At 35.3% G+C, this 14,796-nt stretch overlaps 1 protein-coding gene across 5 annotated transcripts in view; it reads right to left on the reverse strand.

Annotated features, from left to right (window-relative positions):
* TCERG1 (transcription elongation regulator 1) overlaps positions 1-14,796 on the reverse strand; it is a 56,925-nt gene that overhangs the window by 33,620 nt on the left and 8,509 nt on the right. For 3 of the 5 annotated variants that reach the window (XR_001517888.2, XM_015598081.2, XM_015598080.2), the window contains exons 4-10: positions 14,709-14,794; positions 13,216-13,657; positions 8,852-9,094; positions 4,489-4,551; positions 3,153-3,353; positions 2,305-2,417; positions 1,448-1,536 (exon numbers count right to left, since the gene is read on the reverse strand). Coding sequence is in view for 4 of the 5 variants with exons in the window: in XM_015598081.2 (XP_015453567.1) it covers positions 1,448-1,536; positions 2,305-2,417; positions 3,153-3,353; positions 4,489-4,551; positions 8,852-9,094; positions 13,216-13,657; positions 14,709-14,794 (1,237 nt within the window). In the remaining variant the exon portion in view is untranslated. The remainder of the gene's footprint in view (positions 1-1,447; positions 1,537-2,304; positions 2,418-3,152; positions 3,354-4,488; positions 4,552-8,851; positions 9,095-13,215; positions 13,658-14,708; positions 14,795-14,796) is intronic. The other 2 variants (XM_015598083.2, XM_015598082.2) reach the window with 1 other exon arrangement.

Raw genomic sequence — 14,796 nt, forward strand, 5'->3', positions numbered from 1 at the left:
TCAGTAAAAATCAGGTATTAGACCTAAATTACAAGTAATGGCATGAACTCATGATGTATCTTTAAATATATGTAGCTTACATTTGTGTCCACCAGAAAGGTAAAACATAATGACTAATTCAGTAGTAACAACTATCTCTAGATCTCACACTGAGGCCTATCAATGCCACGTCCCATAAAAAGAAACTGGGGGTCCTTAGAGAAATGGCTGAAATCGTAGGTTTCAGGCAGGAAATACATGAGATAGGCCAGGAACATCTTGCAAGAGCAGAGAGGTAGAGAGGGTTGCATCAAAAAAAACTCTCAGGATTCAACCTGAAGGCTTCACTTAGTCAAAGATGAAATAACTCAACATCAATAATGATAATAACTGCAATGGATCGAAACATACAAAATATATTTGAATCTATGAATTTGTACTACTCAAACGAACTCATTCTGAAAACCAGTATATCTTTTCTTTCCTATACAATTTATACCTCTAACAACCAATGTTGCTAGGAGGAAACATCTCTCAGTATTCCAGCTAATAAATAAAAAAGGAATGATAGAAATACATTACCACCACTTCCAACCCTAAATGATTTGATGGATCTAAGCCAGGTTTTACAAGTTCAGCACTATTGACATTTTGGGCCAAATAATTTTTGTAGAGAGCTGTCCTGTGTATGGTAAGATGTTTAAAAGCATCCCTATCCTCTACCTACTAGATGTTAGATGCTATTAAAACCTTCCAAGTTATGACAACCAAAAATGTCTCTAGACATTATCAAACATCCACTGATGGGGGCAGGGGAAAGAGCGGCAAAATCACTACTGGTTGAAAACCACTGATCTAGGCTGCTACAATCGCACAAAAAAGAGACAACTAGGTGCATCTTGATGGGAAGGCACATCACCACCCAAAAAGATCAAACCTGAATAAGAGCATATCTTTGTATCTGCTTGCTCATTTGTAGGAAACTCAGGAATGGAAGACTCAAATAAACAGTGCCATAGGGATGCAATAATAAAATCCAAACTGTGGGGCTCTGTAGAACAAATACATTTATTTTTTCTGTAACAAAAACAAAGAGAAAAAAAGCAAGAAAAACAAGTTGGATGGGAACCTACAGATTTTAAGTCAACTCACTGCAATTTGTGGACTATATATGGATTAAATGAATTACAGCAGGAACAGGAGAGAAAGCAGTGATGGGGAGAGGACGAAAGAGAGAAACAAAAGAGAAATTATGAATACAAACATTAATGGAGAGCATGACGAAGGGAGGAAGATAATGCAGCAACTGAGTTTTAGGTTTGAATACCCAAAATACAACAAACAAGAACCAAAATATTTAGATATCTGACATACACTTTTTAAAATACTTTTGCCTTCTATAGGACGTAACAATCAAGCATGATGAATAAATAAATAAAAGAACTTACTAAATAAGCCAACTACATACCACGGAGTACCAGGAATAGGGGTAGTAGCTACTGGCTTTGCCTTCTGGGCAGCCTTTTCTTCTTCAGTCATCTCCTCTTCTTTGGGCTCCTATGAGAAATGATATTATTCCCATTTAATTAATATAATAAAATTATACCTGAATATCCCATAAATACAAGGATCACTGCAAATGGTTCGAAGTGCAACCAACATAAGTTCTGCTGCCAGTACAGGGAGAGGAGACTCTGAGTAGAAATTTCTAAGTTCTAAAACCTTGCCCCCTAGACAGAGGCAAAGTCCACAATAAGAGACCCCGGCATCAGTAGATGGTCCTATCTTACAGACTTACTAACCATCTGCTTAGAAGCAGAAATGGGGAATACAGTATACAGAATGAAAGGAGACCATCTCGTTTAAGGTCATTTCTTTGTTTGGCTAACTTTCTTAATATAAAACATGCCTACCTTTGTTCCCTCACTGAATAAAGGAAGCTTCCTAAAAGGCAGAGTCCTTCTAGCGATGTACAGAGATTTTTCCTTGCCAAGAGAGGACAGATAAAATATGATGAACATTCCCTAAACATGAAGTTGTACTTGTAATTTTAACATGTATCAGTCTGTAATCAGGAGGCTGGACATCAGGTCCAAGCTCTAGTTTAAGGCCCTTTCTTTCTAGGGGGCCTCGATTTAGTATAAGAGGTAATTTATGAAAACCTTCAAAGGAAAAACTAAATTAGAAACTTCAAAAATCCCTAAAATTTCAGAGATCAGATCTATAACAATTATCTAAAACTGTATCAAATGGATTTTCAGTTCCAAGTAACTTGTACCCAACAATCTGAGCTGGCTCCCAGGTTAATGGGTCATGGCCCTTTACCTCCTTTATCTCCTTTATTGGCTCCTCTTTAGGATCCTCCTCCTCCGTCTCCATTGGCAGAGGTTCTTCGGAAGGTTCTTTAATTGGCTCTTTAATCTTATCCTCTAATTTTTCTATTTAAAAAGTTAAGATAATGTCACTCAATGGCTTTGACGTAATTTTCCAAGAACTTTCAGAAACTAAGCAGTTAAAATATTCCATAATTAGAAGTTACTAACCACAAAGATAAAGTGTTCTTTCTTATAATCATTAATTTGAATCTAAGGTAATGCTCAACTTCAAATACCTCGCTATACCAGTCAGGAAACTATTACTGGAAAAAGAGACTACTGATCAGAGAGAAAAGGTCTTTTAGGTCATTCATGTATCATCTATAGCAGTCACTCACTTTGCTGAAAAGGATAAGATACTAAGATACTGAGGAACACAAACAGCAACTTTGTGATGTAGAAAATTGAGTCTTCTTCATCCAAGATTGCAAGGGCCTAAATTTTTTACTTCAGAACACATACAATACATACATTCCTTTCTGATCAGTACTATCAATCTCAATCAGGGTACCAAGAATTATATAATAGAATAATAATGCAATTTCTGACAACAAACAGTAAAAACATATTTGTATGTATGTATAATTTAATTTCTCCAGGTGGAAAAATGATGGAACATTTAAGTAGAACTGGCTTTTTAAGTAAATACATACTTATCAATTCAGTAGAAAAACATAATCCAACTAATTAGAAAATTTCTCCAACATGTTATAAAGGTATTAAGTCAGAATTTCAAACACCTTTCTATTCATAAGATCATAGTTTATAATACGTCCCACCAAGTCATTAAAACAATACCTTTTTCCTTTAGTTCTTGGGGTTTTTCCCAGGTTGACTCTAATGTTCTATTATTATAATAATAAGTCTTTCCGTCTGCTGTTTTATATTCAGTCCACTCAGAAACTGCTGTTGCTCCAGCTAAGGTAGCAGGTGAAGCTGCAATAGCAACCTGGGGATGTATCATGGGTACAATAGGAGGGGCCATTCCTGGCAATACACCTAAAAGAAGAAGAAAAAAAAAATTAGACCCAAGTATCAAATTGCAACTCAAAATAAATTTTTTAAATATGAACTAATCTTCCTATTAAATATTAATAAATGACCCACTTGAAACAAACAAAAAAAAACATAAAAAATGTGATTTACTTATATAAATCTACTTCAAACCTTATTTAGTTCTATTGCCTAAATTCAATCGATTCAGAAATTCAACCCAAGAAGTATCTTAAGAATAGTCAGAAATTTGGGTCACACCTATGATGAAGTCTTAACATAATAAATTCTAAAAATCATGGTTCAATCTCTACTTAAAAGAAATATATTTTTAATAAAGAATTTTTCAAATTCTAATGAAATAAAGGTAACAAACATATTTACTGAGTATATTCCCTGGGGCAAAATCTTTGTAGATCTAAGGTACCTAAAAGGGTATGAATAAAATTCTGTTTTAAATTAAATAACTGAGTTTATTATAAAATCTACTTTAAATACTAAGTGATTAAGTCAAATATCCCTACAAACCCTGTCAGTTTAGTCTTTTCCTAAAACAAAGTTTCTTCTATTTTTTTAAAAAGCCATGATTTACATTTTTCACAAGATAGATAAAAGAACTGGTATTACATAAATAATTAAGAATATGTGAATCAAAACTGAAAAGCAAAACCTCAAATCCTATACTAGAATTTAAGTTTCAGGTAGTTATCTTCAATAACCTTAAAATGTAAATACTATACATACAAATATTCACACACATATTCACTGGCATGCAAGCATAATCACATCACTTTACACATGGAAATGATTTTTTTATATTTAACTTAAAAACACACATCAAAAAATAAAATTAAATGTTATGAATATGAGAATGAAGTTGTTTACACTTATTACAAAAATTAAGATATAAAGTGATCTGACCTTATTTGCTTTTGTGAACCAAAGAAGCTAAAACTACAGGCAATTGGGAAAATTAAGTGTTGGCCAAATATGACAACTGCATTTATACTGCTCGTTAAAAAGAAAAATATAAAAAAATCCACTCACTTGGGCAAAAATAAATAAATAAAAGGATAAACAACAACATTCACTACCATGCCAACTTACAGACAAAACAAACTAAGATGGTTTTAAAAATTACCGGTCTTGGTGGTAGCGACTGTCTTTACATACGGGCAGCTGACTATTTGCATCATTGCTACACCTGTAAAATGGATAAGCAAGCATACGTTGGAAAGCTGCCATTGTTATGTCGGCTACCACTGGGATTCAGAAAAATAATTTACCACTACAATTTAGAATGCTATTTCCAATGAAAAAGACCAAGAATGGAATAAAATTTCTTTTTGTTTGACATTTTGTGGGAAGTGGCGTCAAATCCAATGATAACTAATTCTAAATTATAGCATCAATTACCTTTTTATCAAACCAGCTCTGATAATATTTGAAGGAGTCTCAAGAGTTTAAATTCAACAAAGGAAAGCCCCTTCATCACATATACATAACAAGTTCTCATGTGGGACATTTTCCCACAGGACATCAAACCCATGCTGCCGTTGCTTAGATACCAATGAAAGGCAGATGCAGCATGACACTGACAAGGTACTTTCCCTGTGTTGCTTCTAAGTGGGAACTACGTGCAGAAGCTAAGGCATGGAGCATAACCATGCAGAAATAGAAAAAGAATAAGGACAAAAAGGGTGGAAGGGAAAGGAAGAAAACAAGGTATGAGATGGATCCAAATATTCTACTACAAATAATATTGTAAATAAAGGAAGAGCAAAGATGAAGAGAAGGGTAGCATTCAACTAATTAGAAAATATCCATGTTTAGTGCCAGCTCTATGGAATGCCATGGGCTTGGAACACTACAGAGGCAAGCTAACATGTTAAGAAAAACACAGCCCCTTTAATCTCATTAATGACTACATGGGCTGATTGCTTCAGAAACCTCTATCTTTTAAGCCAGCTAAAGAGGTAGCACTTGTATTAAAGAATGAAAACTACGTACAGTTCTCAGAAGAATGAAGAATCATCATGATGCATTACAATGGTGATATATAACGGGAATGAAAGGAAAAGCTGGAAAACTAAGACTGATTAATTGAGGATATTCAAATTAAGAGTGAAATTTAAATTGGTTTTAAAGCAAAAGGCTGAAGAATAAAGGGAAAGGAGTGGGGAATTAAAATTTTATTTTTGACTTATTTTGACTAAAAAAAACCCTACATCTACTTTGGTACTAATAAAAATTTAAAATAACAAACGTATTCCCCATGTGTGTTTCTTATCATGCTAAAAATAAACCTACAGTTTTCTCCAAGGGTGATTACATGTGCCTCACAAAGACTCACTGAAGTACAAGAAATTTCTCCTAATTCAGAGACAAAAATTAAAATTAAACCCGAGTTTGTAAATAATGTACCTAGGTTCACGCACACACACACAAAAATACTGCCAATTTTTGAAAAGGGCCTTCCTTTATTACTATTTTCAATAAATAATATTAAAGCTAAACTTTCTATTAATTCTGAAACTAAAACAAAAGCACTAATCATAAAAGCATGCTGAATAAAGTTATATGTATAGTTTTATTTTCCCCAACGCTTAAAGAAAGCAATGGAAAAATTCATTTCATTAAGGAAGTTACAGCATGTATTAAGTTTAAATTAGTATAAATGCTGCCATCTGCAGGACCACCGAACCTATTAAGTCAGCACTAGAAAGTCAGTTCTTGGAATATATGAACTTTATCCTCAAAGACTGTGCACCAAAACCAATCCCCAGTAATTTTAGCTATACAACTTATATAGAAGAAAATCACATCTATTCACCTTTAGGTATAACAGCCATTGTTATTTATGAGTTGGGCCAACAGAGATATCAGTATTTGACTATCAACATAAATGCCACACTAAAAGGTCATGTGTGTTTCTTATTGTGCTAAAAATAAACCTACAGTTTTCTCCGAGGGTGATTACATGTGCCTCACAAAGACTCACAAAATAACCACACATCTAAATTTTTAACCTTCTTTTTAAAGGGAGCATTTGTTCGATTTTCCTACAACTATATCCTCAAATTATGTTCTATCGGGAAATTAGAAAACTCCATTTAGCATTTTGGGTAATTCTCATTCACTGAAAATGTTTCTTATAATTCCAAATAAGATTTTATAGTCTTAGAAGTACAAATCTTATAATACTAGCCCAATTTACTATGCCCATTCCACCTTATTCTGTTATTTTACCTAATTCCTCCACTCCTTTCCTTCATTTTGTTTGACTACCCCTTCCTTAATCATCCTCATTAGAGCTACACATTGCTATTTCAAACAGAATTTAAGGCTCCAACATAAATTACATCCAAATCACTCCTGTTCACCTTACTCTCAAATTGATATAAAGAAGGAAAGAGACAGGTCTCCTTGTACATAAAACCAAAAGTCTGGGGAAGAGAAAAGCACGTCATTTTTTTCTTTATCGCTAAAGCAACTTGGAGGACTGAATTAAAGGGAAAATGAGAAATGAATAAACGTTAACATCAAAGATGACTTACTATATAAATATCAATATTACTTTCTATAAAACACTAGCTCCTTCAAAGAATCTATTTATCTTGGACAAATTTTTACAGATTATCTAACTCAAGATCTCTTGCAATTGACCTACAAAATGTCATTAGTGGCTGCCATATATTAAATGCCTTTTACTACCAAACTTCATAGGTACCACCTCATTCAGCCAAATGGTCATTGCCTCTGTTCTAACATCTGATGGGGTGAGGGTCAGAGAAGAAAAATCATGACACCAAAATGGAACTATAACTGAAGGAATTTCATTGTGACAAAATTCTACTTTCTATAGAAATGAATTTTGCTATTCTGTACCTTTCACCCACTGGTCCTATTAAAAGCCTCTAAAGCAAAATAAAAGTCCTTTTATAGATGACAGCCTTTCAAATACTTCAATAATATTATTATGCTACCTTTCAATCTTCTCTCACAAAAATTAACCCCATCTCCTTCAGCTCGCTCAGAATCTAGGACCTGGTCTTAATACTGTCCTTGACCCTAAAACTGACCAAGACTACAAGATGTTATCAAGAATATCAAGCTATTGTCCCCTTTATCACTTTGTTTTCTACAAAAAGTATATCTGAAGAGCAAAGTATCCAGCTATGAGTCTTAAATTTAATTTAGAAAAAGGATAATCCCTAACTAGTATCAGAGAAAAAAGTTCTAGTTTCCTTCTACTTTTAAACGATTTAAGTTTCTTAAACATTATATTTGGTATTTAATTACCTAACACTACATCAACAACGTGTAAAAGGTTTTTATACAAAAACATCCATTAATTCTTGAAAATTGTGGTTTCTTTCGTGTAAAGGTGCAATATCTGAAATTGTTCTTTTCAAAGTGGCCAGAAGGAAAAAAAATTAGAGCAACAGTGATAATTAAAATGTGTATATATCTAAGAAACAGCTATATCACAATCCTATTCTTATACAGAAATTAGTACAACAAAGTGGCAATAATAGATAGTGGGAGGGATGTAAAACTGGGAGATAGAGGCCTGGGTTTTATTCATCTTTGCTACAAGGTAGCCCTGAGAACTTGACCTTAGTTACCAGTATTTTCAACTAAAATACGAGGAAAATAGATCATGGATTAAAGACTGTTGACAACAGCAAATGCATTCAAATTAGGATGCCCAACACTACCACTGTTTAATCCCCATTGGAAGAAATCTACTCCACAATCTTTCAATTCCTTCTCTAATTGTAATTATTCCCCCTAAGACAAAATAAAATAAAATAAAATAAAATAATTCACCATAATTACCTAAATGTTTAAAGGGTGCACATTATACTTAGCTTCACAACGGGTACAAGGGAAACTTCTGGTTTTTATTTTAGATGAATTTTTTAGTTAAGTGACTCACATTCTCTTCCCAGTGTAACACAGTTGTTAAGAACATAGTATTTGGATCTGGAGTGCCCAGGCTGAAATCCCAACACCATCACTTACAAGCTAAGTGACCATGGGCAAGTAATTTAACCTGTCTGTGTACCTACCTCATAAGACGGTGGTGAAAATTAAATGAGTTATTACATGTAAAGTGCTTGGAACCGTGCATAATATATAAATCACTCGACTTGTGTTAGCTATCAATGACTTGTGTTCTCTCAATTGCATAGACTCAATCCCTTAAAAATATTGCATTTAGAACATATTTACACAAGATAATCATTTTAAATTCACTGAGGCTATTGTCCAAAATGAGTGTAGCTTTAAATGTGGCTCTAATTTTAAAACATGTAAACAACAACAAAAAGGACATTTACCAAAACTGAAGAGAAAATACTGCAGTTAGCCATGAATCTTTCAAAAACGTTTCAAACGAGTGAGATTCAAGGCAAATTTCAAATGCAACAGACACATGAGAACAAACTAACTGACAATATGAAAACAGCTGGAAAGACTATTATAATCTATTGGTTTACCTGGAAGTGGAATTGGCATGCCAGGAAGGGGAACACGAAATGGAGGTACCATTACTGGTGGAAAAGCAGGTATTGCTGCTGCTGGCTGAGGTACTGAATGAGGAACAGCAGGAGGTAACGTCTGGGGATGCGGCTGGGGAACGGTTTGCACAGGTGTGGCTGTAGGAGCAGGAGTTGAAACACTAACTGTAGGCGTGGCAACTGAAACAGCAGAACTTGGGGTCTGATCTTGTGTTGTGGGTGCTGATAAAAGATAAAACAAAAATATGTATCACTCCTTCATAAACCATTTTACTATATTCATTCATCATTCACTCATTCAGTAAATATTTAAGCGCCCATTCCATCCATGCACTGCAAGGTCTCTGTCTTCAAGAAGCTTGAAAATAGTTAAATGAAATATAAAAAATAACTAAAATACAAAATGAAATGGGATAAATGTTAGCAGTATAAATCAAAACCCAAAGACCATTTCTAACTGTGAAAGGGTAGAGGAAATTTTATGCTGTGATGGCAGGTTTTGAAAGACTAGGAATTCAACACGAAAAATGACAAAGTGGAAGGAGACAAAAGTGGAAAAGTGAGGAGAATACAAGGAATTGTTTAGAAAACAGAAGGCAAGCAGTCAGCTAGTAAAATACTAGGCACACCAACAGAAGTGTATATGCTAGAAAGGTAGGCCAGAGGTGCAAAGCAGAAGGCCTTGTGCAGAAGGCTAAGGAGTCTGCTCTTTATCGGGTAGGGAAAAGGAAGAACTTACGTAAATATGATATGTAGAAATGTCTAGAATTCACACTAAAACCTAGTAACTCCTTACAACTGTGTGTGCCTTTCACTTTTTACTCCATGTGCTTCATTAGAGTTTGGATTTTTGGTAAGAATGCATTTGGTAAGAATCACACGTTATTTGTGTAACTTCGTGAATGTGAAAGGGCTGTGAGGGAGGCTATGCAGAAGAGTAATAATCAGTGTTTATTTGATGAATTAACTTGGCAGATGCACAAGAAGAAGGAAAGGAAGAACAGAGGTGAGAAAATTGATTTCAACCTATATGGAATTGTCCAAGCAAAAAAGAACAGAAAGAAAAGAGATGCAGTAACTAATGACTGACTAAATATGAACAAACGAAATCAAAAACAACTTGGGTTTTCCTATAATTATTTCTATTAAAATAAAAAGGTAAAAATGAAAAAGAAAAAAATCAGGTTTCCAGTGTAAGAGCAGGAGAATGAGAACTTCAGGATAATTTGGTTCTGCTAATACATTATTTTTAAGTATCAAAAATAAAACATCTCATCCCTAGCAATCCTATTTAAAATCAAATTGTGACCTAAAAAATAAATTGAACTTGTATTTCATACTTTGAAGAAAGTTTCAGTTCTCAAATATTACAAAACATTTTTGTTATTTATTCATAACCCATCTAGTTCCAAAACAAAATTCATTTTGGTGATTTGTTGGTAACAAATACTTCATCTTTTTCTTGATGTAAAGAAAAATATCAAACTCTACCTATATCGGACTAAGAATTTATCAAACTAAATGAAATAAAACAATGTTTTCCCAATATTTATGCCAATTTTATTCTAAGGAAAAGCACACTGTTAAATACAAACCACCCAGTACTCCAACAACAAAATTTGTCAGTATTTTTTTTCATCTCCTAATAATGAAAAACTCACTTAGGCTGGGAAGATGTGAGCAATTTCATACTTGTTAATGAGGGACTCACCTTGGCTAAATAGACAGCAGGGCCAAACAAGTATCTTCAGGGGCCCAGGAATGAATTGTTGGTCTAGCATAGACCTAGCCTTAGGGTACAGTATCATATTAATATAATTTTATAACAGTGTAAAAAATACAAATTACATGCAACATTTGCCCAGTCCCATACATATACCATTTAGCATTTGTAATCTATTATAATGGCTGAAAATATATCTAGTTATTCTTCCCCATTTCCCTGAGAAGTAGGATTTCATCAGCAAGTTTAAATGAGTTTATGCTCAACTGGAATTAAATATAAATTTCTTAATTTTTAGTTTCATTTACCCAGGTCTATATTGCAGTTCATAGATTTACATTTTTTAAAAATATTAGGGTAAAAGTATTTAGATATAATTACTAAAATTATGACAAAGTACTGTAGGCAGGAAAATGAGTTATAAATGTACCTAATTTCAAGTTAAAAGGAACACCAATGGAGATGGCAACCCATTTCTCTTGCTGACATAGGATTTCTGAATTTGATTAGTGGCCATAAACCATAAGAGGAAAGGGATAAAGACAATAAAAGAATTAAATAAGAAATTGGGAAAATGGCAGACAGGGCTTTATAGTGAGCAAATTCCTACTAACTCCAGTTGCTAAAAAAACTAGTGAAAATATAGGCCTCAAATGATACTACTAAATCCAGTTTCAAATCTCAACTGAAAAAGACAAGTGACTATAACAGATGGAGAAATATTAGGACTGTAGTATGACAACATTTCATGATACTGAATCAAGTGAAATAAAAACAAACGTCAGGAATATTCAGAAAAACAACAAAATTGATGTTTAAAGGCAGTAAAAAGAACATGATTTTGCTATTCTGTTCCTAGAATAAAGGCCTCCCAATAACTGCAGGGCAGTGTAAAAAAATCACAAACGAGAGTTCTGAATAGTCGATAATCACAAGATAGCTATGGGCCTGACAACCTCTCCGACACTGAAATGGAATACATACAGGATAGTTAAAGTACTTGGCTACCCATCTTCCTTAAAACAAAGTATTTCTCCTTCCTAAGAAGGCAGGGAACAAAACATAAGCAACAGAGCGCCTCCACATAAAACCACATTGCTTTTATTAAGCCCCTTCTCCCATTATAGGTTTTAGAAGCATTAACCTATCAAAAGGCAAAGATCCTCACCCAGCTAGTCAGTATCACTTTTATACCACTACATCAGAATTCACCTTAACTACACAACAAAACAGACTGGTAAAGTATTATTTACATTTTCCTATTAAGTATATTTTCCCCAAAACTGTCTGAAGAATATCAAGTAGGGTGTTTAAAAAACTGTCCCCATATTATATGTACCTCACTTCTTCAGTTACTTCTTGTATCAATAAAATTTGAATTTATGATTAAATTTCTCTCATATACATATTTCTTACAGTGTAATATATCCAGTAACTCCGAAATACCTCAAGCTACTGGGGAAAGGGGCACTTTTTTTTCTTATCCTCATCTATTACCCACATAGAAAAATAATCCAAATTATAATCACCCTATAGGGATATGTATCTTCATAATAGTATCATAACAAATCAATAAAATTGTTATTTAAATATTTTGAGGCTCAATATTCCAAAAAATAGTAGTAGTATAAATATCAAGGACAATCTTTTAAGCAAATTAATAGATATTTCTTTCCTCATCCTGAAATCAGCTATCACCTCTCATCTTTTTAGAAAAGATCTAACCTTTGAACCGCTGTGACTTTATACCTGAAAATTCTCTTACCATTCTGACTGCTCAACTCCCTACTTCATCTGTCTAGGACATTCTAGGACCTACCCACCTCTAAACGAGATTACTGAAAAGTTCTTAAGTTTCCAATTTTGACACTACCCAAAAAATCAACAACAGGAAAATCTTCCACAACACTGCACTTACACAGGCTCCCTAGTGCCTAGCTGACTCACCCATTTGCCTGGTTCTTAAAACTCTTCAGAAGCTCATTTTATTCTTATTCAATCTATTTAACCAACATAAACCTTTCCACCTCCAAAGAGTTTCTTAACAACCCCATAAACTACAATTTATCCTCATTTTCTGAACTTTGTTTATACTGTTTCCCGCCTACTTAAAAGACCACTCCTTCCTTTTGAACCAACTCAGATTCAACCACAAATCCTTCGTGATCAATCTCAATACCCAATGTGACCAGTAGCCATCCACTTGCCTGTTTTCTCAAACTGTTACATCTATTTTCGCTGTACAATTTTGCACACTATACGCAAATTGTTTTACATGCATTAAGCTGGCCTCCTCAGTTAGAAAAACCAGAAGCTCTCTGAGATAAAGACCAAGACATACACTTATTTTGCAAATCCCACAGCACCCAGCATTACTGTTAGCCAAGTTGAATAGCAAACTCTGCACTTCCCCAGTTTAGCTTCATGAACTACAAGTGGACAAATAATTTCTCCTACTAATGCAAATTTCTGTTTTTTAACCCAAAAGTCTTATGTCAAAAATGTTTTTTTAAATAATAGCAAGGATAATACCTGAAACACTATGATCATTTTGGACCGTAGTCCTTACTTGTCCATTTCTCTAGCCCCTAAATGAAAACACATGCTGACTGGTACTCACTTGATACTGTCTGCGAAACTGAAGAGGCAGTTGTCGTGGTAGAAGTGGTAGAGGACGGGGTGGATGATGATGTTGATGTGGACACTGCAGATGCTGGGCTACTGGTCGTAGGGGTGGAAGCTCCTACTGCTTGTGCTTGCGCTTGCACTTGCGCTTGCACTTGCGCCTGGGCCTGGGCCTGAGCCTGAGCCTGTGCTTGCGCCTGGGCCTGGGCCTGGGCCTGGGCTTGGGCCTGAGCCTGCGCTTGGGCCTGCGCTTGAGCCTGAGCCTGAGCCTGAGCCTGAGCCTGCGCAACTGCCTGCGCCTGGGCCTGCGCCTGGGCCTGGGCTTGAACCTGGGCCTGGGCTGCAAGCATAGGTGTCAGTTCTGACTGCTGAATAACCTTTACTCCATCTGGCTTGGTCCATGCAGATTCACGTGTCCGAGCATTATAATAATAAACCTGCAGAGGAAGCAAAATCACTGATGTAAGAGAATTTGTCACCTATCGTTAAAATACAATAATGCAACTATATTTTGTTTTAAAAAGTACTGAAAAGAAAAAGCACATCGATATTGGCTGTTTGTATATTATGAAACTACAGGTATTTTCCCCTCCTTTCTCCCTTTCCCCCAATTTTCTATAATGAGCAGAGTATACTTTTAACTGGCACAGAAGAAGGAAAACCAAAGCTATCTTTGTGCAGAGAGTTAACACAGCAGGCCTGACTACTATCCTTAGAAAGCCTTACTTGCAAAGCCGGCCCTTGGCTGGCGTCTGGGAACTTGGATTCCGGGAGGGTTACCACCATTCCCTAACTGATAAGAATGGCTCACTGTGCCTAAACTGTTTATGCAACAATGTAGTTTATGCTAAGTGTCTGCTTTCCTTCTGGGAGTCTGGGATTCTGTATGTGTGAGGCAGATGGTGCCAGATACATGATCAGTTCCCAAAGAGAACCCTCAACTCCATGGTTGAGGCAAAATTCTCTGATAGGCACTTCATGTGTGTTGTCACGACTCCATGCTGAAGAGCTGAAGAAATTATACACATTCTATATGCTTCCACTGAGAAGACTCTTGGAAGTTTGTGCTTCATTTCTCCCGCTCCCCACCCTCCCTGCCTCGACTTTGCCCCATGTCCCTTTTTCTATTTGCTTATTTTGCTTTGTATCCTTTCACTGTAATTAGTCTTAGCTGTAAGTACCACTACACACTGAGTCCTGTGAGTCCTTCTAGTGAACCTGAGTTGATTGGGGGACCCAGGACACACATTTAAAATACAAGCTTCCAAAATCAGAGGGGAACATATGTAAGCATTCCAGGCAGCCTTATGTCTGTGCAGAAGTCCAATCCAGTGAGCCTGTCCTGGAGTCCCACCCTTCATCCCCTGCTTACCCAAGCTCATTCGTAATTGGCAAGAATACTGTCATTAATCTCAAGCTGCCAGAACTCTTAAGTTTTACTCTTCTGTCATCAAGGAGATAACAATCTAAATATATTTTATAATTTACCTTCCCATCTGGAGTTTTATTTTCAACCCATATCTCCTCAGTAGGAGGAAGTGCTGGAGTACCAGGAGCAGTCACAGGAGGCATTCCT

The sequence above is a fragment of the Pteropus alecto genome, unplaced genomic scaffold (assembly GCF_000325575.1).
Source record: "Pteropus alecto unplaced genomic scaffold, ASM32557v1 scaffold78, whole genome shotgun sequence".
NCBI classification, from domain to species: domain Eukaryota; kingdom Metazoa; phylum Chordata; class Mammalia; order Chiroptera; family Pteropodidae; genus Pteropus; species Pteropus alecto.